Source organism: Pezoporus wallicus, unplaced genomic scaffold (assembly GCF_028554395.1).
Source record: "Pezoporus wallicus isolate ANWC-B61680 ecotype Strahan unplaced genomic scaffold, APGP_CSIRO_Pwel_v1 contig_4722, whole genome shotgun sequence".
NCBI lineage: Eukaryota > Metazoa > Chordata > Aves > Psittaciformes > Psittacidae > Pezoporus > Pezoporus wallicus.
In genome coordinates, this window is record NW_026641840.1 from 1852753 (window position 1) to 1878983 (window position 26231).

General features: G+C 49.4%; 1 protein-coding gene across 1 annotated transcript in view; it reads left to right on the forward strand.

Annotated features, from left to right (window-relative positions):
• The first annotated feature begins 484 nt into the window (after positions 1-484).
• The window catches only part of LOC130608014 (collagen alpha-1(VII) chain-like), a 110180-nt gene continuing 84433 nt past the window's right edge, over positions 485-26231 (forward strand). The window contains exons 1-7 of the mRNA XM_057425596.1: positions 485-694; positions 12233-12368; positions 21023-21183; positions 22301-22430; positions 23860-23976; positions 24440-24595; positions 24872-24988. Coding sequence (XP_057281579.1) covers positions 12233-12368; positions 21023-21183; positions 22301-22430; positions 23860-23976; positions 24440-24595; positions 24872-24988 — 817 coding nt within the window. The 5' untranslated portion in view covers positions 485-694. The remainder of the gene's footprint in view (positions 695-12232; positions 12369-21022; positions 21184-22300; positions 22431-23859; positions 23977-24439; positions 24596-24871; positions 24989-26231) is intronic.

The window sequence follows — 26231 nt, forward strand, 5'->3', positions numbered from 1 at the left end:
ATCCAACAGGGTTTGCCTATCAAATACACCTGCATTCCCTTCACCACCTGTGCCTCAGTTTCTTAGTGTCACTGCTAACATCCTCCGTCTAAGAGACCATCTCTAAAAAGCTCTTTGCTGTTGTGAGATGAGACAGATAAAGTGAAATCATGATTTGAGACCTCTTGACTCAGGCCCCTCCATACCCTCCCAGCAATGTCAGACCCCTGAAGCAGACCCATATATCAGTTTTGCACCCCACTTCTGGCATTTCCCATCCTCTCCTGCTGCTAATATCAACCTGAGCTCTTTGACCTCCTGGAAACAGAGACTTCCCCTCCCCTCCTCCCAACCTTTTCCCCACACTGGCCCCTTCCTCTGCAAACATCCCAGTTATTTTATTACTATTTTGTGCCCACAAGGTAAGGATTTGTGTTTTCCCTCCCCTCCTCTTCACTCCAGCATTCCTATGGGGTGGCATCCCCTATCCCAGCCTCCCCTCCACTGCTTCCATCCCAGCTGCCGGCCCTCGGAGAAGGAGTCGGAGGTGGAAGAGGGGGGAACGCCCGGAGCAGCCCCTCCTCCTGCCTCATAACTTCTTCTTCCAAGCGTGCAGGGAGTTTCACTGCAGCCCGGCCAATGCTGATGCCTGTTCCTGGGGCTGTTGGACCCTCTCATCCATAGGGAGAAGCCAACGTGCGGTGGCGTGGCCCAGGTAAGCAGTGCTGTCTGTCTGTCCCTCGCTGCCTGTCTGCCCATCTGCCCTGTTACTGGGTTTTCTATGCTCTGTCGTGGGTGTTTCTGCTCTCCCCGTTCTCGGGTTGCAGTGAAATGAACCGTGGCATCAAAGGCGTGAGAACGGGATGGGGGGTGATGGGGAGGATGAGGAGGATGCAAAAAGCCTCCCAGCTTCCCTGTGCATGGCACAAACCCCTCGCTGCTGTTTCAGAAGTGTCTGAGATGCCCCAAACTTGCCTGAAATCTGGATTTTGGGGTGAATTTGCACTTCCCATGATGGGAGGTGGTTCAGGGGCATCAGCTGGTTGTGGAGGCAGGGAGAGGTGGTGAAGTGCTGTTGTGTGCAGCACATGGTGGGTTGGTTTTGTGGGGGGGGGGGGGGTGATGTGTTGTGGGAGGAATTGGGTTCCTGTTGCTTCCTTTGATGCACACATGATGTCTGAGCATTGCAATGGGCAGACTCTGGCCCCAGTGAATTTCCCATCAGTGGAATAAGGAGCTATTCCTTAATACGGAGTTAGTTTTCTTCTAATCTTGTTCAGTTGGATTGCGAGAGGTGGATGGTGGTGAATAGCAAGAGCTGAAAGCAAATCCTGGATCAAAGCTTTAACAGCAGCGGGGCAGACCCCACTGGAACTGGTTATAACTCCAGACAGAATGGATATTTCAGTGGTTTATGGGAGAAGCAGCAGAAGGGGATGGTCTGGGACCATTCCTCTCTGGGAAGGAAGGATGATTTCAGGGGTGGGATTCTGCTTTCCTACATCTGGTCCCAGACTAATGGAGCTTTGCAATGAATGCAGTGATTGCTTGGGTGCAACCACACGTGTGTAGCTCCTGATTCGAGGGTCGTTACTGACCCAGCTTCAAGTCACACAACCCAGCTTTTCCTGCCTCAGTACTGGTTATGGTGACTGAGATCCTTCAGCACCAGCCCCCCCCACCTCCCCCTGTAGATGCTGACATGATGTCTCGCAGGGAGCAGCAGTGATTACCAATTCCAGTTGGCTGCTCTCCATCATAGGCCCAAAATAATGTGATTTCTGCTTGCAATCAGGGATTACAAGAAAGTGCCTTTCTTCCGGGGAGAGGAGAAAATTGGCCACCAGGCAGATGATTCATGGGGTGTCTGCAGAGTCTTTGTGGCTCTAATGAAGTGATGGAGTCTGCAGAAGTCGCTCCATTGAATGGATCAGGAGGAGCAGAAATGGGATGGATGATGCTGTTTGGGCTCCCCAGTGCTTTGCAGACATCTCTCCTCCTGAATCTAGTTGAAGATGTCCCTGCTCATTGCAGGGGGGTAGGACTAGATGAGCTTTGAAGGTCCTGTCCATCCAAACCATTCTGTGATCATATGATTCAATGATTCCAGTGCTCCAAGCAGCATCATGTGCATGGGGAGATGTGTTGGGCCAGGAGGTGCTTAAGGCTGTGTTTGTGAATATGAGGTTGGCCCATGAATATGGGGCCGTGTCCCCACCTGCAGGTCCTGGCACTGTCCTCAGCCTGGTTTATACAATGGGAACTGGTGGGGTGGTATCTCCTCTCCAGAAGCTGTTTGGCACAGCAGCTACTCAGGGCTTTCTCACTGGAACAGCTCTGTCAGCTCTCCCTGGTCTTAAATATCAGTGCACTGGGGCTCATGACTGGAAATGGGTTTATGTGCGTGGAAGCTTGTCTGCTTTTTCCACCCAGCTTTCCCAAACATTGCTTATGTTTCAGTAATCCTCAGATCTTCCTGTCCCAAATAGTGCCTCCCCATCAGATTTGTTCTTCTGGCCCTGATAGTGGATAAGGGAAAAAGAGAAGAAAAGCAGCAGGCATCTCCAATTCCTTTGTCTGGCTACCTGGACCCTTGCTCCTGTTCATGATGTCCCCTTTCCCATAGGAAAGGTCACCCTGCCATGGTAGGGAGCAGACCTGCAACCACTGCAGGAGGAAGCCAGAGCTAAGATCTGGGGACCTTTCACACCTGTGCTTTGAAATAGAACTTCCCCTCTGCTCAAACAGGGAGCAGAGGTCTGTGTAAATGGGAAACCTGGGGAAGGATGGGTGAGTGCGACTGTTTGCTGGGGTGAATGGTGGTTTGAGTTTACTGTAGCACCAGGTGGTGGTGAAAGGTGGGTGATGTCTTCATTTCAGGCTCACCTTTGAGTGGAAGGAAGGCAATAAAGAAATGCATCTGAAAAATGAGAGATGTGGGCTTAAATCCTTCCACAGACCCCACTGGTTGGCTCCAGCTCATGGACTGGTTGCTCTTGCCCTGGCTGGGAAGTGGGTGCCTCTTTCCTGTTCACTGTCCATAAATCCTCCTTCCCTGTGTCTTGGGTGAACACAGACCCAGCAGCAACTCTGGGAGAGCGGGAGGAATAGAGAGGAATGTCCAAAATAGGTTTAGCTGCATCCATGGGAGCTTTGATTGGAGCATCCTGCTGAACAGGATGGACAGTTGGTCCATAAAACCCTGTCTAGATGGATACAGGGAGCCAGTTCTCAGTTCCTCAACCATTAACACCAGTTTATAGCGGGTATAAAATACGATTGCACAGAACAGCAGGTTTGTAGAGAGGTAAAAAATAATGGTGTATAGTAAAAATGGCAAGTTATGCCAGTGCTGTATGATCAGGGAGATGTCAGCCTGTCACAATTTGCTTCAATGCCGCAGCAATCCAGCCAATACTGAACACGAGAGCTGGGAGACCAGAATAGTCCAAATCAAGATGTAAACCTAGTGGCACCATCTCAGCAGGATGCAAATGCCAGGGAACTATGGGTAGGTGCATTTGGGAAGGGTTTCACTTGCTTAATAGAACCTGAAGCTGAGATCTGTGGTGCTTCCGTCCCTTTCAGCAGAGACTGTTAACACAAGGGCAGCTGGTACTTGCATTGTGACCATGTCAGGAGACAGCAGGGAACGTTCAGGGCCCATCCTCATCCTAGGAGGCTTTGTCAAACATGATCTGTAGGGGTCATCTGTTATGGTGGGTTTGTGGTGCCCCGCTGAGGTTGGCTCCTGATCAGGGTGTAGATTTAGGTCGTAGGTCCTGGAGGGTGTCTGTGAGGTTGGATGGGGTTGAAAGAGTAGATTGGCAGGGTTAGGCTGCCTGCAATGGGTCCTGAGCAGATGGAACATGCAAGTCCCATGCACAAGCCCTTCGTCCCTTGCTTGCTCCAACATGGTCCTTGTTCCAGCAAGATGGAATTGAATAGCCTGGAGGCAGTGAAATGGCATCAGCCCAGAGGCAACAGGGATCTGCTTGTGGAATTTACCCAGCCACAAAACCAAGAGGCTCACGGGGCATGCGGGACCTCAGGCTGGGATCTGTGTTTTCTTTGTCCCAGCTCCCAGTCCCCTCAAGTCCTGCTCAGCAGCACTTTGCAATGTGAATACTGTGGAAAAGATCCAGCCTAAGTGAGTAACCTGAGGAATGCAGCCTGGCTGCCAGCCCAGCAGTCAATCCCTTCATCAATTGACTTCCCAAGCCTTTCTTTCCCCACCAGCATCCCCACCACCATCTATTGATCTCCTTGTCTGGAAGTATTGCCTTTGACTCCATCAATACATAATCCCATGGGACCTTTCACCTGCTTTATGGGAAGACAGAAGCATCATCTCGTGCATGCCCCTGATGACAACAGGGTGAAAACCCCCCAAATAACACTTCAAACTGTGATACCCATTCAATGGGCAGCTCCTGTCTCTGTGCCACACGTGCTGAGGGATCTCCCATCACCTCACAGCCAAAAGCAGGGTGGCTCATTTAAAAGCTGAGCATTAAACTGAATGGAGGCAGCAGAAAGAAGCTGAAGTTGGTTTCAAGGTGTCTGGGAATGCACTCAAGTACTGTTTAACCACCATCACTTACTTCTCTTTCAGGTTTTTCTCTTCCAAGTGTATCACTCATTTTTAAGTAGGATTCACGTTGTGATGCTTCTCAGCTTGTGGATGCCCAGGTGATGCTATCAAAGGCTGTATTAGGATTGGAAGCCCAGTGGGGAGGTCTATAGGGTTGAAGCAGAGCCATTTGTTCCATGTAGACCTCTGATGAGCAGTGAAAACCCTCCTTCAGAGTTACCCACCCCGAACCTTCACTGTGCCCTTGGCATTGCTTGCAAGAAGGAGAGATTAGGGGTGAGCAGCAAACCCTCTGTTGCTGTTTCCAAGCAAAACCATCAATCCCCCTCAAAAGTGGGTCTCTGGGAGAGGAAGGAAGAGGCTTGCTGGAGATGATCTTCACAACCACCATCCAATTGTAACATTCAGCTTGGAAAAGTTTCCAAGTTTAGCTAGCAAGGTATTTTTCCCATTGTTAATCTGAAAACCTGACATGTGGGGAGTCACCGTGGTGTGGAGGAAAGGAGAGGAGGGTCCAGCTTTCCTTTACAGGACTCATAAGGTATTGTTGTGCTTTTCCCCTTGGTGCTTCTAAGATGCAGTGCTCCATCCAATGCTCCTGGATGCTGCTTGGGTAACTCCTGCAGGAAGAGGAAGGTGGCAAAACCAGCCCCAGTTGGACACTCCTCTGCAAGCTGTCCCATACTGGGGGAAGAGAACCTGCCAGTTACCTCCACCTGTTTGTCACCTTTCCATTAGCCTTGCTGCCCTCTCCCCAGTGGGGAATGGCCCAGATCCCAAGGAGCTCTCTCCTCCATGAAGTTTTGCCCTTAACTGTCTGTTTCCATCAGATCTGAGCAAATCCTAACCTGTGCTTTGCTCCTTGTTGTGTGACTCCAATATGAACGCTGCAGAAGCTGCGCCATAGGATATTGGAGCCTGATGGATGAGAAGAAGATGGGCACAAACCACCCCTTCGCCATGTCTCCCACCCTGGAGGAAAGCCATAGCCAACCCTTGCTGTGCTCTAAGGAGGCCTATTGAGATGTTAATCCAGCTGCTTTTATACATGATCCCCATCTCCCCACCACGTTTCCTATAGGAAGCAACAGCTCTGGGGTCTAAACCTCATGTTGGTGGGACTGGGAAGCCAGCAGCCCTTGTGAGTCACTGCCTTTGAACAAACCAGGCACTTTCAGATGGTTACCAAAGCAGAAAATAGGATTTCTCTGGGTACCACTTCATCTTTTAGTGAGCAGCCTCACCAGATATACCCCCATCATCTCTGTTAAACATTACTGCACAGTGCAGGCCATTTAAATCAGGAAATCAATGGGATTTATTAAAAAAGGAACAAAAAATACCCAACAAAACACTTTCTCAAAGCTTCTGCTCGAGGAGAGGGAGGGAAATCACTCGCCCCTTCTGCAAGGAGCAACGATTTCTTCTCATTGCTGACACTGCTGTTTAACTAGGCTTCACGCTGGAGAATGCAGCAAGGATGCTCTTTGGGAAGGTTTCCTTGCTTTAAAATCCTTGTGTTTCATGGCAGGATTGCCTGGAGCTGAGAAAGGTCCATCAGGAGAGGAAGGTGAATTGATGCGTCAATGAGAAGTGGGATGTGGCTATAGCTCTGAGGATGTGGTGCTTGTTGGATCTTCAAGGCGTGCTGTTGGCCATCGAAGCTTCCACCCTTTGCACCACTGCCACCAGCTTCTGCTGTTTGAGCACTCTTCTGCATGAAGGACACCCAAACCCTTGTTTCTTTTGGGCACACCTTGACCCAGGATGGTGCTGGATAAGCAGTCAAGCTTTGGCTTAAAAAGCACATGCAGCCAATGCAGCCGTTTCCCTTCATCAGGGACTGTAGCAATAGCACAAGGGGTGATGGGTTCAAACTGAAACAGGGGAAGTTCAGGTTGGAGATAAGAAGCCCTTCCCTGTGAGGGTGCTGAGGCGCTGGCACAGGGTGCCCAGAGAAGCTGTGAATGCTCCATCCCTGGCAGTGTTCAAGGCCAGGTTGGACAGAGCCTTGGGTGACACGGTCTAGGGTGAGGTGTCCCTGCCCATGGCAGGGGGTTGGAACTGGATGATCTTAAGGTCCTTTCCAACCCAAACCAATTCTATGTTTCAATGGTTCTGTGACTGTGTTAGAATAATCCTGAGAGAAGGTGTCGAAGGGGCTTTCAGAAAGACAAGGGACAATCTCAGCCCTTTTGGACTTGATTTGAGCTCTTGCTTTTGGTACCATTTGCACCTCTGCTTGCAAAGGGACCGTCTCCTCCCTGCAGATCATCCCCTCTGGATGTTCCTGGAGAGCACCATGTGTTTCAGGAGTGTGCCTCCAGCCACCACCAAGTCGATGCATTCATGTTTCTTTGGAAACAGCTTAAACTTTGTATTCAAGGGATTTAGAGAGAAATCAATTACCATAAAAATCTATTAACTCCATTAAAAAGGAGGCTCTCAACTTTTGAATCCCTGAGGCCTATTGCTATCAAGCCCGAAACAACCCGTGTTTAACCAGCCTTTTCCTGCCCTCCAAATCTACCATTGTCCTTGAGGTTTGAAAATGGCTTTAAATCCCCTGGTACCTAATCCCAGGAGAGGAGCTGCAGAGATGCCCTGACCAGGCTTTTCCATGGGAACATTTCGGAGCGAAAGGAGGGAACCAGCATTTCCTTGGCAGCAAATTGTGAACACACTTGCTTGGACAGACCCTCTAAACGACACCAGCTATTACATCTGCATCCTGCCTCCTGGATTTTGCATACATTGGTGACAACATGCTGCTTTTGGATGAGCAACTGTTGGTAGCATTTGGGAGCTGACAGTTGTGATCTTTGCTCTCCATCTCTATGAGCATCAGTTGCATTTTTGCTGGTGTTTTAAGCCTCAAGCCCTTGGTTTTACTCTTCATCTTGCCACCAAAATTCAATGGTTTCAATGTGTCCTTTGTGTCAATCAGTGCAGTCTGTGCCCTGATTTCCCCCATCTAAATACCATGCAAAATTACATGTAGATGTGCTGGGATCTCAGTGACCTCTAATGCTGGTACCATCTCCACCTGAACCATCTCCATACCCTTTTTCTGCCAGTCTCTTTGATGCTTCCACATCCTGAAGCTCCCATCAGTTCACCATTCAGGCCAGTCTCTACATTTCAATTACAGATCTTTGCAGGGCTGCTGGGGTCTGTCTCCATAGGGTTTACCATAGAATCCCAGAGTGGTTTGGGTTGAAGGGACCTTGAAGCTCATCCAGTTCCAACCCCTGCCACAGGCAGGGACACCTTCCACTAGAGCAGCTTGCTCCAAGCCCCTGTGTCCAACCTGGCCTTGAACACTGCCAGGGATGGGGCAGCCACAGCTTCTCTGGGCACCCTGTGCCAGCTCCTCAGCACCCTCACAGGGAAGAACTGCCTTATATCCAGTCTTACATCTGGTCTTACTTTGTGATGGAGCATGGCAGTGCTCCATGAACAGGAGCCGTGTGGTGCTAAGTATAGTAAGTTGAGATGTAGCTGAAGCCTTGGCTTCAGCTGGAGTGTTCATAAGGAGGTGCCCTGTTTATTCTCTGCTGGCTAATATAAGGCTGTGCTCAGCCTGCAGTCTTTCAGAGGGAGCTGCAAACAGGATATCTGTCCAGTCCAGCTGGCTGCTTTCAGGAGGCTTGTATGAACACACTTGAGACCTGCTTCCCTATGCCAGATTTAGCTGATATTGCTAAGATCTTGTGAGGCAAAGGAGCTGTCTGCTCGTGCAACATATGGCACAGTGGTGGGATGTGGGTCTGCACAGATCCTCTGGGAAAGCTCTGCATGCCCAGATGCAGCTCTGAAGTGCAGTTCTTGTGTCTGTATGCAACAGGGATAGTTATTTGATAGATGGACTTAGCAGCATCTGGTGTGGGTGGTGCTGGGGCAGTAGATGTGTGAGATCCAGCTGGACCCACAGGCAAAGGGGAGGCAGGCACCAACCAGATGAGGCTGCAAATCCCTTTCAGACAGAGCTTGCTGACAGGGGGTAGTTATTTATCCCAAAGGGGTTAGTTATTTATCCCCAAATTTGGTGGGAAATTAAAAGGAAGAAGAGTTTAATGCAAACATCTACCCAGGAAGAAGAGATGGAAGGGAACAGCCCAGCTGCTGGCATTACCACAACTGTGTAAGACATGATTTTCTTCTCATACCCTCTTGCATCTTGTCAGGCTTCCCCCAGCTCTGTCATCTGATCCAGACGAGGTAAAGGGAGAACCTGGTCCATCAGCTTTATAGGGTTTGAAGGCAATTTGTTCAAGGAACTGTAAACCCCGGAGAAGTTGCGCCTATAAATAATTTACCAGGGACAATAAAAGATCAAGGGAATTACTGAGATTCCTTGCAAAACCCTGAGGTTTATGGGGTCGTTTCCCTGCCCCTACCAGGTTTCTCTAAAGATCTCTGTAGAGGTTTTAAGACTTCTTTGATAGGAGCTGATGGCAGCCAGTGTCTGCAAAGATCAGTTAAGAGCTGCTGGAATGAAGGTCACCTATCTTGAATGTATAAAGTGAGCATCATGGTGGTATCTATGATGTGAACTGAGCTCTCCCAAGTTGGACAGCAATGGTAGAGCAACTGATAGTCCTCCATCAGCCTTATATAGAAGGCTATACCCAAAATATATCCTGAAAAGTGGAAGGAGGAAGCCCTAGTATGATCTTGGGCCACTTGTGGGCTGTGGCTGGAGGGAGGTGTTGGAGCAAGTATTGGAAGCTGCAGAGGTTATATACCTTATATACCTGTCTCACCTAGGGATATGTTCTCATCTAGGACTGGTATTTGATACCCAGGTGAACACTTAAATGCAGTGGAATTTGGGAAAGAATAGGGAAGGGCTGTGCTCACAGCCCAGAAAGCCAACTGTATCCTGGGCTGCATCAAAAGAAGCGTGACCAGCAGGTTGAGGGAGGTGATCCTGCCCCTCTGCTCTGCTCTTGTGAGACTTCACCTGGAGCATTGTGTGCAGTTCTGGGGTCCTCAACATAAAAAGGACATGGAACTGTTGGAACAAGTCCAGAGGAGGCCACGAGGATGATCAGGGGCTGGAGCAGCTCCTGTATGGAGACAGGCTGAGAAAGTTGGGGCTGTTCAGCCTGGAGAAGAGAAGCTGTGTGGAGACCTCAGAGCAGCTTCCAGTGTCTGAAGGGGGCCTATAGGGATGCTGGGGAGGGACTCTTCATTAGGGACTGTAGTAACAGGACAAGGGATGATGGGTTCAAACTGAAACAGGGGAAGTTTAGATTGGATATGAGGAAGAAGTTCTTTACTGTAAGGGTGCTGAGGCGCTGGCACAGGGTGCCCAGAGAAGCTGTGGCTGCCCCATCCCTGGCAGTGTTCAAGGCCAGGTTGGACACAGGGGCTTGGAGCAAGCTGCTCTAGTGGAAGGTGTCCCTGCCCGTGGCAGGGGTTGGAACTGGAGGAGCTTTAAGGTCCCTTCCAACCCAAACCATTCTATGATTCTAAGGGGAAAAACAAGAGACTCATTTTCAGTTCAGAGAACAGCGCCCTTGAATTTGGGATCATCTGTAACACGGATGTGCTGCAGCCATCCATTAAGGACCCACGCTGCCAGCGCAGCAGCAGGAGCTGGGTGGGTTTTCACCCTAAGCAAGCATTTGCAGCTCAGTGCTGGGAGGCAGAGCCCAGCTCTAACTATCCTTTGTAAAATGCATGTAACAAACAGAAATACTCAAGATGCTCAAAAATTGAACACGCAGAAGTTCAGCATCCACACACATGAGTTCATGTCTGCCAGGAAACGTGCTCAGTTTGTGGCATCCAGGTTATAAACCCCTTTTGAACCCTCATCCTCAGCTTTGCGATGTGAATTCCAGGTGTGACTGTTCTGAGCTCCAGCCTTTCTGCATCCACATGGTCTTTGCTTTTTGTGACTGTTAACATTTACTCACTGAAGGCCTGTGGCTACTGTGCTTTCTCTTTGCCTCTTCAGAGCCTTGTAGGGTTTACTCCTTATGTGACCATTTTCCTGTTGCCTTCTTAATGTGCATTTTGCACTGTAGTTAGAATCATAGAATAAACTAGGATGGAAAAGACCTTTAAGATCGTCAGTTTTCCATGCTGGAGTGTTGAACAATAGCAGAGCTTTTAACCCATTGCTCAGATACCCATTCAAAGGGTTTGCTGCCTTCCTGCTCCATGAAGGGTTGGTTATGGCGCAGGACAGACTCTGCCCTATGGAGTTGAGGATTAGGGTTAGGGAAAAGGATTGGGAAGGATTAGGGTTGGGGAAAAAGGATTAGGAAGCGAAAAGGGGATGCTGGCAGGTTGGTATTGAAGGATGCTGGGATCTGAAGGGCAATGGGGTCATCTTCCCAAAGCTTGTAATACAACTCCTGCGAGGGAGGTGGAGGTAAAACCTAGTTTTCTTCAGCTCCACACTTTTCCATTACTTTTTTTCCTAGAATCTTGTTTACTCCTGTTGTTTAAAAGCCTGAATTTGTTTGGTTTGGGTTTTTGTTGGCATTTTTGGGGGGAATGGGCTGGTTTTGCTTTGAAGCCCTCTCCGCAGCAACTAATAGCAGCACCACATAGAGATTTGGATGGGAGTTACAAGGGAAGGACACAGCCCAGGTTAACCACTGCACAGCAGAGATTCCGATTGCATCCAGCAATTAGAAGAGAGAGGGAAAATCAGGGACAGGAAACACATTCAGAGAACTGAAGTCCTGAGGGTCTCAGACGGGTGTAGGTCCATGATGGGCAAGGTGACCACAGCCCTGGTGCCCCTGCAGCCTAGATGCACACAGGCTCCCCTTATTTGTTTGGGGATTCATTTAGATGGGGTTATTCCAAGCTGGGCACAGGAACTCAGCCTTGTTTTCCAAAGAGGATCTGACCTATAACACAATGTGATTTCAAGGTTGCATGTTGTTAACTGGAAGGAGCAACCCAACCCTGGCAAAGAACTGGGTTGGGTGAAGTGGAGCTCATCTTTTCCCCACATCTGTAATTTGCAACCTGGAAGTAGTCCATGCTTCCCTGGGCAATGTGCTCAGCCCAAGATGAGCAGGAGAAGAACATTTTAATGCCCATTAAAAAGGATAAAGCCCCTTCTGGCAATGCCACTTCTGTTACTGTTGTTGCTTCGCAGAGAGTAGTCCCTTCTTCACAGAGGGAGACTTACAGAGCAATTTGGGGGGGTCACTAAACCACCTATGGGCGACAACCAGAACTTTCAGCCCCCTTTGCTCCATGATGGTGAGGTGGATTTCCAAGGGGAGCAGGTACAAGGCAGTTAATCCTGGATCTAGAAAACTGCAGGTTAGTTGCAGGGCAGGGTAATAAAGACTAAATGCAGTGATTGCTGTCTGCAGTGATGATCATTCCTGCATCACTGAGGCAGCAGATGCTTCCCTCTTCCCTCACACCACTCGTATTCACATTGAGGTGGTTGTTGCTTGAAGAAGGGTGCTGTTAGGGAAAGGCACTGTGGAACAAAGCCGAGCTCTCCCCTGTAGCATCAGCAAAGGGATGAAGGAATTAGTGAGTTTATGGACTTCAGTGCCAATAGTGTAAGCCAAGATGAGCCTTTATAGCTGGAGAAAAGCTTCTCTTGCCTCTGTAGGCAAATGGGATCATCATACTCAGGTGGCTTGTCTTAAAGCCTCTCTTCTCCTGCAGATGAGTGACTCTCCAGGCTGTGTGCCGAGTCCAGGAACCAAGAAGAATTTCTTCCCAAGGAAAAGGAAAATGTATGCCCAGATCCTTGTCCTGGCAGCAGCTGCAGTGCAGTACGGATCTGTGGCCATCCATGAAGGTATGGGTTACTATGAATACTGCATCTGTGGGTGATGGTGAGACACATCAGGGAGGAAAAGACCTTTTCCAAGCAGCACTTTCTGCTCGTGTCGTGGATACACACACACGGATACTGTAGTGCTGATGCCTTTAACTTCTGCATAGGGTGCTTTTAGGTTGGGGTCATCTGGCTAACAGAGCATCTCAGCTGGCCCCAAAAGGGAGGCAGGACCTGACTTGCTGCAGCAGAGTTTATGGGGAAATGAGGGCTTTGCTCAGTGTCCTGCCTTTAATCCTGTTGCACCTCAACTGCTCCAGAGGAAGGTGGAGAGAGAGGCAAAACGTGTCCCCTCCTGACTCCTCTTCTGATCTCCAAGGCCTGGTACAAGCCACCACACAGAGGATACAAGAGTAAAGACCTCAAGGAAGCCTTGAATTCTCCTGCTACTGTTTAGAGATGGTACAAAGGTTCATTTCCTCCCTGAGAAGCTCATTAAGAGTTTTTGGGGAGGAGAGACCAGAGCCAAAAGGCAGAAGGACCCCAGAGAAGAGCCTCATAGAGTTACAGCATAACCCATGGCTTATCTCTAGCATGAGGATGGGGAAGCTCCTTGTGAGCATCCTACAGAGCTAATCCAGAGCTCCCGGGACTGTCCTGAGGCTGGGTATGAGCCAGTGGATCCTCCCTTTTCATATCGTTCTGCAGCAACAAGCCTCCATGTTTTGAAGGTGTAAATTCACCTGGACTAAGCTCAGTCAATTCACCAAGGAGTTAATGGAAGCTTTGGTGTCAGCTACAAAATTAACCTGATTAAGTTCCTGTCCATCAATTAAGCTGATATACTCGACTATAATGCTCTTTAATTCCAAGCTGGGAACAGGGCAATAAATCACCATTTACAGATGTCTCTGGCAAACCTGTGATTGATGGAACGTGGTAATTTGGGAGGTGTCTGGAAAATTTCAACTCAAGTCATATCCCCCTGTGATTAATAGAGCTGTCTGTGGTGGTGTTCTCTCCAGAAGGTACCAATCCAAATATGCTTAACATCACATATTTCCAATGACAGCTTCAGGTATCAAACGCTCTCAGGGTTCACTGCCGAGCTGGAAAGGTGCTGAGCTCCTGGCTCAGTGTCTTGCAGAGTGGGCTCTGGTTTTCCTGGGGTAATGGTTGGACTTGGTGGTTGGTTTGTGTTGGAAGGGACCTTAAAGCTCCTCCAGTTCCAACCCCCTGCCATGGGCAGGGACACCTTCCACTAGAGCAGCTTGCTCCAAGCCCCTGTGTCCAACTTGGCCTTGAACACTGGCAGGGATGGGGCAGCCACAGCTTCTCTGGGCACCCTGTGCCAGCGCCTCAGCACCCTCACAGGGAAGAGCTTCTGCCTTTTATCTAACCTGAACTTCCCCTGTTTCAGTTTGAACCCATCACCCCTTGTCCTATCACTACAATCCATGATCTTAAAGGTCTTTTCCAATCTAGATGATTCTGTGATTTGATGGCTGCCCCTTTATGGAGAAAGGAAACCATCCTGCCCTTCCTAATTCCATGGAGCTCCTGCTTGTTGTCTTTCCTCTCAATATTCCCTGGGTGCAGATGAGGGCAGGAGCATTGTACCTGGTGAGCAAGACTCAGGCGCCAGGCACAGCTGGAGGAGGTTCTCTAGGGATTTGGGGTATGGAGAGGAGGGTGTAGCAAAGGTCTTTTGATATCCATGGCATTTTGTGCATGTTTCCCAGATCAGGGCCAAAAATGCAGGTCTTGCATAAAAGCTGCACTGCTTTGAGTAGCTCCAAGAAATGGGTGATTTGGAATGATCTGAGTGATTTTTACTTGGCAGTGCTAGGTTCATGGTTGGACTTGATGATCTTAAAGGTCTTTTGCTCTCCGCAAATTGCTCTCAGCCTTAATGATTGTATGGTTCTATGATTTTGGGAGGGCTGGTGGATGGTCTTCTCCACCTTATTGAACCTTTATTGGGATTTCCTTGTGGTAATGCAGGTTGTGGTTACTCTGAGAAGCTGTTGGATGCTTTACACCAGTTCTGAGCTCAGAGCCAAGAACTGGCATTGCCTCTGATCCAGGTCTTTCTAAGGGAGCAGGGAGATCAAGGGCCAAACTAGGGAAAAGGGGTAGATCCAAAATGGAACTGGCAGTAGGGAAAAGAGCTTGTGATCTGCTATTAGCAGCTGAGGTGCCTCCAAGACATCCTGACAGGGAGATCTCAATAGGGAGCTTTAGGAAGGACAATTTAAATCATTGTCTCCCATTTTTGTCAAGGGAAAGTGCTTTATATTCCTATCTGGGTATGAGTTACACCAAACTCAGTGCCACGGGTTAGTGGTGGTCTTGGCAGCCCTGGAATAATGGTTGGACTTGATGATCTTAAAGGTCTTTTCCAGCCTGGTTGATTCTATGATTCAAAAAGAGCCCAGTCATTATTTTTCTGCAGTAACTGGATTGTTTAAGTCTTCGGGAGCTCAGTGTCAAGAGGCACAAAGAAAGATGAAGAAACCAAAAGCCTTGGATAGCAAAGACACTTGGACTGCCATCCATCTGCACCCAGCAAATGATCCTCTGTCCTGCTGTGTGCCCACAGGGGATTGATCAGGGACACAGCAATGAAGAAGAGCACAAAACCTGCATCTTTCTACAAGCACTTTGGGAATCCTGCTCATAGGAATAGGGTAAATGTCAGGTAAATTGAAGGGATCAAGCTAAAACAGGCTTTCCATTTGCAGCAGAAGCATTAGAAAGCCACCCAACGTGTCACCATAACAAACCGGAACAAATGCTGCAGCCCGGTTGGGTGCCAGTTGGGTCTCCAGACCTGCAGCTGAAGGTCAAGGCAAGGGCTGGGTAAAATCCAAAGCAACAGTGGCACAAAATGCGAAGGGATTCAGCCCATTCCTGGTGAGCAAGATACAAAACGCCCTCCTCCAGCAGTCTACATGGCAATAACTCAACATCTATCTGCGAAGGAGAGAAACACCAAAGATAATACACATTTTGAACATCCCTTGTGGGGCCTTCATTAATTTAAGGTCCCTAAAAGTCATCAGACTGCTGACCATGAAATGTATTTCAAGACTAAAGGAAATTAGTTTCAATTGAGCCTGAGCACTGTAAAGGGAAATATGCCTTGATGTTTGTTAAGCTCATTTCCGTGTACCTGCCTAATGTCTCTTCCCTGCCAGATGTCATCAGATAGCTCTGCTTGTATAGAAAAACACTGAAAGTGTTCATTCTTTGCACAAGATACTGATGCTCCTCATGTTTCCAGCATGTCCTACAGACCTGCATGCTTTGATGGCCGAGTGCAAGGTCCTGCACATGGGTCAGGGCAATGCCAAGCACAACCACACGCTGAGGGAGAGTGGATGGAACAGCCTTGAGGAGAAGGACTTGGGGGTGCTGGTCAATGAGAAGCTCCCCATGACCCAGTTTCAGTGTGTGCTTGAGCCCAGAGCCCCCTCATGTGCTGGGCTGCACCCCCAGAGCATGAGCAGCAGCTCAGGGAGGGGATCCTGCCCCTCTGCTGTGCTCTGGGGAGACCCCCCCTGCAGTCCTGATCCAGCTCTGGGGCAGCAGCACAAGAGGGACGTGGAGCTGTTGGAGCGAGTGCAGAGGAGGCCACGGAGATGCTGCGAGGGCTGGAGCAGCTCTGCTCTGGAGCCAGGCTGAGAGAGCTGGGCTGGGGCAGCCTGGAGAAGAGAAGGCTCCTTAAGGGGAGACCTTAGAGCAGCTCCAGTGCCTAAAGGGGCTGCAGGAAAGCTGGAGAGGGGCTTGGGACAAGGGATGGAGGGCCGGGACAAGGGATGGAGGGCCAGGCCAAGGGGAATGGCTTTAACCTGCCAGAGGGGAGACTGAGATGAGCTCTTAGGCAGAAGCTCTTCCCTGTGAGGGTGCTGAGGCGCTGGCACAGGGTGCCCAGAGAAGCTGTGGCTGCCCCATCCCTGGCAGTGTTCAAGGCCAGGTTGGACACAGGGGCTTGGAGCAAGCTGCTCTAGTGGAAGGTGTCCCTGCCTGTGGCAGGGGCTGGAGCTGGAGGAGCTTTGAAGTCCCTTCCAGCACAAACCACTGTGTGATAGATCTGTTTGTGCTTCAAATGGGAAACTTCCCCTGAGTGAGAACTACAACATGGGGAATTAGGAGGAAAATAAAGAGATCAAAGCAGCCTGTTGCTCTGGTAAGCCCATCATTACCCACTTCATTGGGCCTAAGCATGGTCTCATTTCTTTAGCTGCTATATCTCGGGTATTTACATGACCCAGAGGGGTTTATCTCCTGTCTGGCTTGTGGCACGGTTGGGATGAGCCTTCCTGCCCCTCTTCTCCCACAGCATGCAGGACGGCGGAGGTGGCAGATGTTTTGCTCCTCGTGGGACAGTCGCAGGGCACAGGGAAGGAGAGCTCCCGCCTGGTCAAGGACTTCATCAGCAGCGTGGCCCGTTCCTTTGAGAACATGGTGATGGGCAAAGGAGGCGTCCGGCTGGCAGTGGCACTCTATGGGGAGAAACCAAGGTAGGTCCACCAACAGCACCATGGTTTCTATAGCCTCTTAGTTCTATATGGGCAACCATGCTCCTTCAGTGAACCATTGCAAGAGCAGAGCAGGAGTCTAACCCTCAGCAGTGTCACCAGAACCGAGAGTGCTCAGCCATGGGGAACACTTTCAGGACAGGGAGGATGAGATTTAACACTGCTAACAAGAAGTTCCCCCCACCACCCAATGTTTTATGGCAACAAGGAGCTGGAGCTCATACCCTGGGCTCCCCTGACCACTGTAAAGAGGACTTCTTGCCTGTATACAAGCTTAGAGTAACCAGCTAAATTAGTGCTGGTTATTGCCATTATCAGTGCATCCTTCTTGTAATGACAGTGTTTTCTTGCTCTTCATTCACCCATATTCCCCTCTTCCCAGGATGATCATTGAGCTCACGGATTATGTGACCATTGAGGAAATGCTGGTGGCAATTCAGGATATCTCCTTCAAATGCAACACCTTAAAAACAGGGTCAGCCCTGGCATTTGCAGCTCATGCCATGTCTCGCCTGGACACGGTGAGAGAAGATGCAGCAAAGGTAAGTGACCTTCTGTGATTGACTCCCCTGGTGTCATCCTCAGTAGAGACCAGATCTCTAACTTCTTTCCCTAAAGGCATAAGGAGGCCACGAGGATGATCAGGGGGTGGAGCAGCTCATGTATGGAGACAGGCTGAGAGCACTGGGGCTGTTCAGCCTGGAGAAGAGAACCTGCATGGAGACCTCAGAGCAGCTTCCAGTGTCTGAAGGGAGCTCCAAGGATGCTGGAGAGAGACTCTTCATCAGGGACTGGAGTGATGGGACAAGGGGTGATGGGTTCAAACTGAAACAGGGGAGATTTAAGTTCAGTATAAGACAGAAGTTCTTCCCCGTGAGGGTGCTGAGGCACTGGCACAGGGTGCCCAGAGAAGCTGTGGCTGCCCCATCCCTGGCAGTGTTCAAGGCCAGGTTGGACACAGGGGCTTGGAGCAAGCTGCTCTAGTGGAAGGTGTCCCTGCCCATGGCAGGGGGCTGGAACTGGATGAGCTTTAAGGTCCCTTCCAACCCAATTCTCTGGCCACACTCCTCCCGAGAGGGACTCAGCCAAGTTCTGGGTTGTCAGTGTGAAAATCGTGCAACTCTGTGAGCTCCTCATGTTGTTCTCTTTCATTCTCTGCCTCTCACACTCATTCTTGAAGGTGGTTGTTCTGATCACGGATGGGAAATCCAGCGACTCAGTTGAAGATGAAGCCCAGGTCCTGCAGGATGGAGGGGTGACAGTGTTTGCTGTAGGTATGTATGGACACACTAAGTTGCACAGAGCATCCCACCAACACACAGTCTATGCACTGGGGATGATTTCTGATGGACAACACCCCCCCCCCTCCCCCCCCCCCACCTTCTAAAACAGCACCATCCCCAAACTCAACCTGTAGCAACTACTTCAAGTCCAGGAAAACCACATCTGTGCTGTGCTTGGGTATTTTGTGGTGTTGTCAATAGCTGATTTATTCAGCGTAAACCTGCAGTTTTGCATCTGTCAAAACTACTCATGAATTCAGGAGGAGTTCAATAAATAGTCCCATAAAAGTCAAAATGTTTTGATGTGACATTTTTGCAAGTGAAATGTGTTTGCTTTTGAAGGTTTCTCTTAATGGGGTTCAGAGACTGACTTTAGCTATGTTAAAAACGTCTATCACAATCATTCTGTAGGCAAGGAGAAGTTTCAGCACCCCTCCAAGTCCTAAATACAGACATTTACAACAAGTCAAATACTTCCTTCACCAAACATTTCAGTGGAGAAGAAGGGAATGGTGGTGGTGGCTCATTATAGAGAGCTACCAGGTTGGTTTGGACCAATATGAAGTGAAAATGAGGGGAGAGTTGGTTTGTTGGGGGGGTTCTTTCTTCTTTAGTTCTACACATTCTTCACAAATTCTGCAATTTCCAGACAGCCTCCCAAAGTCCTGTTGTCTGCCCATCCATCAGAAAAGCAGAAATGCCTCGGTATCCAATGGGAAGGATGAGGCCAGGTCCTGCCCTGCTCCTTTTCCCTCTCCACGTCAAGAGAGCTTTCCAGCTCTCAGCCCATAAGCAGCCAAAAACCTTGGGGCAATCTCTAACATACCTCTGGAGGAAACCTCCACCTCTTCTTCCTGATGGAATAGGCTTCATCTGCTTCATCACTGCCCATCCAGCTTGAGACTCCATTCCTTGTTTCATCCTTTGCTGTGGGCAGCAGGATTCCAAAGCTGTTTTATACCAGCACACGGCTCCCACTTGCAATTGACAGCCCTTGCCAATGCCTTGCCTGCCCTATGGATGGTGTTTGATGTCCTACTTCCCTCTTCTTTTCTTCATCTAGGAATTAAGGATGCTGACAGGAATGAACTGAACAAAGTAGCTTCAGAGCCCAGTACAGAGCATGTGCTTTATGTTGAAGATTTTCACCTGCTCAACAACGTGGCCCCCAAACTTTCCCGAAGACTCTGTTTCACTGCCTCAGAGCCACCACGGCCCATCAAGCAGACAGTGCAAGGTGCGTCAGGGTCTCCCTTTATTGTGCTTTCTGAACCAGTCCCTTCCCAGTCCCTGGATGTGCCAGCCACGGAGACAGACCTCCTACATCCTGTCTGTTCATGCCTCTACTCTGCCTTTGTGAGACCCCATTCGCAGCACTGTGTGCACTTCTGGTGTCCTCAGCATAAGAAGGACACGGAGCTGTTGGAGCAAGTCCAGAGGAGGCCACGAGGATGATCAGGGGCTGGAGCACCTCCTGTATGGAGACAGGCTGAGAACATTGGGGCTGTTGAGCCTGGAGAAGAGAAGCTGTGTGGAGACCTCAGAGCAGCTTCCAGTGTCTGAAAGGGGCTACAAGGATGCTGGGGAGGGGCTCTTCATCAGGGACTGGAGTGATAGGACAAGGGGTGATGGGTTCAAACTGAAACAGGGGAAGTTTAAATTGGATCTTAGGCAGAAGCTCTTCCCTGTGAGGGTGCTGAGGCGCTGGCACAGGGTGCCCAGAGAAGCTGTGGCTGCCCCATCCCTGGCAGTGTTCAAGGCCAGGTTGGACACAGGGGCTTGGAGCAAGCTGCTCTAGTGGAAGGTGTCCCTGCCCGTGGCAGGGGTTGGAACTGGATGAGCTTTAAAGTTGCTCCAACCCGAACCATTCCATGATCTTATGAAGAATCACAGGGGAGCTTTAGGGGTTGGATGACCCTAGAAGAGCAGCCAGCCCATGGAGCATCCATTGCCTGGGAACAGTGGTCCTGTGTGTTTGTGTCTGCATCTCTATGGTTTGTCTCGTGATAGTGGATCCTGAAAGTCTTGCAGATGGTTCAAACAGAAAGAGCAGCAATGGGCTGAGGCAGCATTTATGCCTCTCGGGAGCTTTCGTGATGGGCTTCTCGCACAGTTCAGGGTCTCAGAATCACAGAATGGTTTGGGTTGGAAAGGGTCTTAACATCATCCAGGTCCAATTCCCTGCCTTGGGCAGGGGCACCTTCCACTAGAGCAGGTTGAGCAAGGCCCTGTCCAACAGATCTTAATTCCTTACAAAAGATGTGAAGGGCGGCCAAAGAAATCTACAGAGAGATCTAGATCTGCCCCCTAAGGGGATATTGATGTTGGAGTGAGTCTGGAGGTGATGGCAACAAATTCCCGCTTGCCTCTTGGCACACAAAACTCATGAGAAGATGAGTTAAATACCTGGGGCAGAGAACTCCATCTGAGTCCTTCAAGGGTCTTCTTCTGCTTCCTCTGTGGTTCTGTAGCTCTTCAGGGCTTCCTGTGACGTTTCATGTAGAGTTCAAGCTTTCTGGTACCCTTCTCTGGTGTCAGTAAGGAGAAAGGCAGGAGGAGCTGATGCCCTATGCATTAAGGAGGTCTTCACAGGAGGAATGTAGCCAGAGCCAGTTTTGTTTTCCCTCCTTGTGCTGTCAAGCAATTTGCCAAGAGAAAACCTGGTTGTGTGTCTTTGGCATGGAAACAGATCCCAGTGCCCCTGCGCTCTCAACATAAGTGAGTGTCATCTATACCCAAGGCTTTCTCTGCGTTGAACGTGTTGACTCCATCCATGACCAGCTTGCACATGTGCAACACTGGTACCATTGTAGTCCAAGCCAAAGGCCTTTCTTCTCTCTTTTTACAGCTGAGAAGATCACTGGTCCCCAAGATCTGCACGTCAGTGAGCACAGCCACAGCTCACTGCGCCTCACCTGGATGCCAGCTACAGGGAGGGTGATGGAGTACCATATCCATCTGCATCCCTTGATGCCTTCAGGACAGCCGGTTTTGGAGGACCAGCAGCAGGTAGAGTTGCATTCCCACTTTTCAAAGCACCAATTACAGGTCCCAGTGTTCAGGTTTAGTCCTCTGGTGAGGCTGCTGATGGCTAAGCCTGCTTAGGAGATGGCACCATGCTCCTCAGCCATCCTTAGTCACAGCCCAGTGCATTGGCATGGATTCCTGAAGCTTGAAGTGAAGGTCTATAGATAGACCATTGGATTTGCAGATGTGTTGGTTGCTCTTGTGGTGAGGTGCAGTTTCTTGGAGTGACAGGAAAAGAAGGGGTGGAAGAAGGATATGGCATGAACTGGCACAAACTCCATTGGGACTGATAGGAACAGGTCAATGGGGCTCACTGCTTTGCTTCTGTCTGTGATACCACCTCTCAAATAAGTCCATCCAGCTTCCCTACCGCCATGCCCTGTTTCTCTTGCTGCCAAAGTTGTTCATCTTGGTAAGATCTCCACGGGTTTTGGTTTGGGGTTTGTCATGTCCTTGTGTAAAGGATGCTGCTGTATGTGCCAGCTCACTTCAGTATTCAACTTGGCCACGGCACAAAGTTTGAGAGCAAGATTGAAGGATAGAAGATGTATGCCCAAGAGCTTTGATTCCTAATAATAGAACAAAGAAATGAAAGCATCAATTATTAAGGTTAAGAATATTTATTCTATTAATTATTAAGATTTAACAAGAATGATCATATTTGGCTGCTTCAGAAGCACATAAGAATAAGTGAAAACACAGACGTTATGTCTCCACTTCTCTTACCCTCAGGTTACACTGAAATCTCCCTTTATAAGCTTAAAAGAAACTTTCTTTATCAAAGGTGGTTGTCTTTCCTCCATGATCTTCAAGGGGATTGTGACCACTCTCACCCCTATGTCTTTGTCTTTATGGAGTTTTTCGGGGCTATCCCATGAAACCCGCTGTTGGCAATGTCCTGTGTCAGTCCTATGTCCATTGTGAACCTGGATATCCTTTGAGAATCACCATGTTTTGAGTTAGTGCATTTTAAAAGGCTTATGGTCATGGAACTCACCTTGCACTATATGTGAAGCCTTGTGCTCCTAACTTGTTGCCAACGTGGGGGTCTTCTATGGTCATGGAGGTGTAATGATGTCCTTTGTCCCCTCTGTGACAGATTGTGGTGGATGGTGACAAAAGCACCGTGCTTGTGACTGATCTGAAACCCAGCACCAAGTATGTCTTCAAGGTGAGGGCTGTCTATGGAGATGCCCTTGGGGAGTCAGCAGCTGTCAAGGGGAAAACAAGTGAGTGTCTCTTCTGCAGTCATCTCCATGTGTTCCTTGTCTGTGAGCAGAGGAAAACTCCCTCCCAAAACCATGTGTGAAAGGAGTGAGGGATGAGTAGGAAGGGGTCTTAGGAACATTTGTGTAGATGTCAATGGTGTGGGGTGAAGGGTTGTGAGTGGGTTCAGAGTAACCCATGTGGTTAACCCACTTCAAAGCAGAGGGTGCAGCCTGCTGGATAGCTCTCATCCTCTCATTAAATCAGGATTTAATGAATCCAAGCTGGGGTTCAGTTCGTGTAACACCCATGTACCTGGGATAAGAAAGCTTTTGAAGACCATAAGTTGAGAAACAGAGACATGAGTTTATATGGAGAGAAGTACATTCTAAATACCTCATTTCACAAGTGGATGGTCCAGAAGGTTTGGGTTGGCATATGCATGCTCTTAGGGCTTCATTTCACTCAGGTTAAACACCAAAGTGGTATGAACATGGCCTTTAGGAAATGCCCCAAGCAGTGATGTCTGGACCAATGAAAATGATGTAAGGTTCTTCTGGTTTTTAACCTGCCATGCCAGTTTCCTTTGCTGTCACATGGCTGGCTGTAATGACAAGGTTCTTGGAAGCAAAGGAGCAAATTCATCTTTGGCCAAACCCTGGAGTGTAAAACGCTGGGTCAGATGTGATGGATGGAGCAGGTTTTGTCCCAGAAGCCTCTGCACTGATTTGAGAAGGTTTAAGAGTTTAAGGGGTGGCTGCTTCCACTCCCTGGTTTGGATGAAGCATCAAATCTGCTTTGCCAGAGGGGTTTTGTAAAGAATTATTCCCTTTTTCCCTTGTCTTCTGTTTCTTCCCCGCCTCCTGCAATGTCTTAAGCTGTTTGTCTTCTTGAGGGACAATCTCCAACAGGATGAATAAATCTGAATGGGGTTGACTCATGTGGACTTGCCAGGAATAAGATTTAATGTCTTTATGGGTGGAAATGAAGTCATTTGATCTCTTCTCTTATTATCCCCAACATGAAGCCAGAGGCAGAAGCTATAAATCTGTCTGCCATGGCTGGCTGGACCAGAATGGGTTCCTCATTATAAGAGTGGCATCCATAGGTGCAAGTAGTGTTTGATTCACGCGTCCTTGCTCAGTCTGCATGAAACCACTGCAGAGTTTTCTCTGCTTAGGAGGAAGTGGGTAGATAATTCAGTTCCAAACACCATTCAAAGAGGAAGCATTGTGCTCTGAGGGGGTGGGGGGGGTTCATCTCACTTCTTAAGTGGACAAGGGTTTGGTAGAGGGTGAATGGTGGCATTTAAGGAGACCGCATGGAGAATTGATGCTACTCAGCTTTGTGTCTCCCTGTCCTCGAAGACAAAACATTTCCCAAGGCTCTTTGCCATGGTACTTCATCCCAGCACTGTCACATCTATTTCTGCCATGTTTTTGTACCCCAAAGCCCCTTTGCCTCCGGTCACTAATTTCCGTGTGATAGAAGAAGGACTTTACAGCTTGAAGGTGGCTTGGACACCTCCACTGGGCAAACTGGAGGGCTACAAGATCTACATCTCCAAAGGTGAGTTCAGGTTGGATTCTTTTCTCTTGGAGTTTGCTTTAAAAGGAGCAGTGACCCAAGGACACGAAAGGTGCCACAATGAACCACAAAGAAGTGTGGTTCCTCCAAAACAGGGCAGAGTTCATTGGAGGACTTTCTGTTGAAGAACAAGGTAGGGATGATGCTGAGGATGCCTTGTACCCATTTGCACTGTCACATCCAGACCATGGATGTTTTTCATGCTCAAGTGCCTGCTTTGGTGTGGATGAGGGTAACTTCAAGCCTTTCATATGGTCTGGAGGGCTGAAACACAGCCTTCATATATGTTTGGATATAGCTGCAGACATAAATCTCAGCAGCATCACATGGGTTGGGGGACTTCAACCACGCACTTGAACCTGCTCCTATGCACACTTTTCATAACTATGGGATGTAGACAGGCAGTGGGAAGGCTTCACCATTGCTTTTCTCCTTGACTTTGCAGCCAACAGACCAGGAATGACCTACAAGAAGGTCCTGCGGGGTGATGTCTCTTCCCATGTGCTGGGTAACTTGCAGGAGGATAGAGAATACAGCATCAGCATCTATGCAGTGTATCCCCAGGGGCCAAGCCAGCCTGTGGCTGCTGTGGGGAGAACATGTAAGTGGTTTGAGGCTGTTGGTTGGTCCTTTCATGCCCTGGGTGCTGTGAACATCCCTTTGTTGTGGATGAGCACCTTACTGTTGGTGAGTGCTGCAGCTACATGTGCATCAAAGGGGCAGGGTTCAACTGATCCCTAACTCCAACCTTCACATGCATGGACTGGGACACCTTCAAACACCATTGTGCTCTTGGGAGGAAAGGTGGGAGCTCTGCAAGAGCTTTGCTTGCCCTCCACAACTCCACTGACAAGTTTGTTCCCTGTCCTCCTTCCAGTGAAGCTCCTGCCTGTGAAAAGCATCTTGCTGCAGAATGAAACCACCAACGCTCTCCAGGCAAGGTGGAGCCCTGTCCGGGGAGCAACAGGATACAGGCTCACTTGGACATCAGCAGGTAAAGACACAGGGATGGGGTGCATGCATCAGTGAGCAGGGGGATGGAGAAATGGGAGCTGTGAGGTCCCCAAGGTACTGGATGTACCAACACACTCTTTGTCCAGCCACACAGTTAAGAAGCTGGAGGGAAACAGGTTTTTGGGGATCCATGAATGAGGGAGTTAGAATCATGGAATCAACCAGGTTGGAAAAGACCTTTAAGCAAATCCAGTCCAATCTTTACCCCAGCACTGCCAAGGCCACCGCTAACCCATGGCACAGAGGGCCTCATCTACACGGGGTGTGAACACTTGCAGGGGCCAGAAGGGTTCCAGCACTCACTCCATCCTCCTCTCAGGCAGTTGTAGGGAGCCATCAGGTCCCCCCTGAGCCTTCTCTTCTCCAGACTGAACCCCCCAGGTCCCTCAGCCCTTCCCCATCACACTTGTGCTCCAGGCCCTGCACCAGCTCCAGTGCCCTTCTCTGGTCCTGCTCCAGCTTCTCAATGTCTCTCTTGTAGTGAGGGGCCCAGAGCTGAACACAAAAACCGTTGTCTGTATGTGGGGATAAATCAGCAGCTTGAAACCAAGACCTGTGTCATGGATGTGGATGATGAACTCTGCCGTGGATGCAGATGATGAACTCTGCCATGGATGCTAAGATACCTGCTCTGGCTCTGCATTAAAGCAGCCTAATGGGTATCCAGCCTTTTAAACATGGGATTAGTGCTGGATTTACTGGACCTGGGCAGTGTTGGAAGGGGTTAACAGCTGGATTGAAGCTTGTGAAGTGCTCCATGCAGAGCAGCACATTACACAGCCCCTGAGCATATGGGTTACCCCCCTGTTTGGAGGGACAGGTACTACATATTATAGACTGGAAGTGCCCGTGCTTGTTGCTTTTCTCTCTGCAGCATAAAGACCTGGCTTCATCCCCCAGCATCCCATAATTCATCCTTATTCTCAGGCAAACTTTGCTGTTTGAAGGCAGATCTGCCTCTGCAGCTGGAGCTTCTCCCATGCCCTGAACCCAAACATGTTTTCACTGCTGGTGTGGGGGAGCAGGAGTTAGAAATTCAGGTTTGATGGCATGTTTTGGCCTTGGGAGATGGATGTTTCTGTGGTTCAAAGAGGAGATGGGATGTCAGGACACCTGGGCTCCATCACAGGCTTTGAATAAACAGCACAAACCCCTCTGGCTCAGCTCCTCTGGTTATGAAATAAGGAGACATCTCCCACCAGGGGAGGGAGGATTAGCTGGAG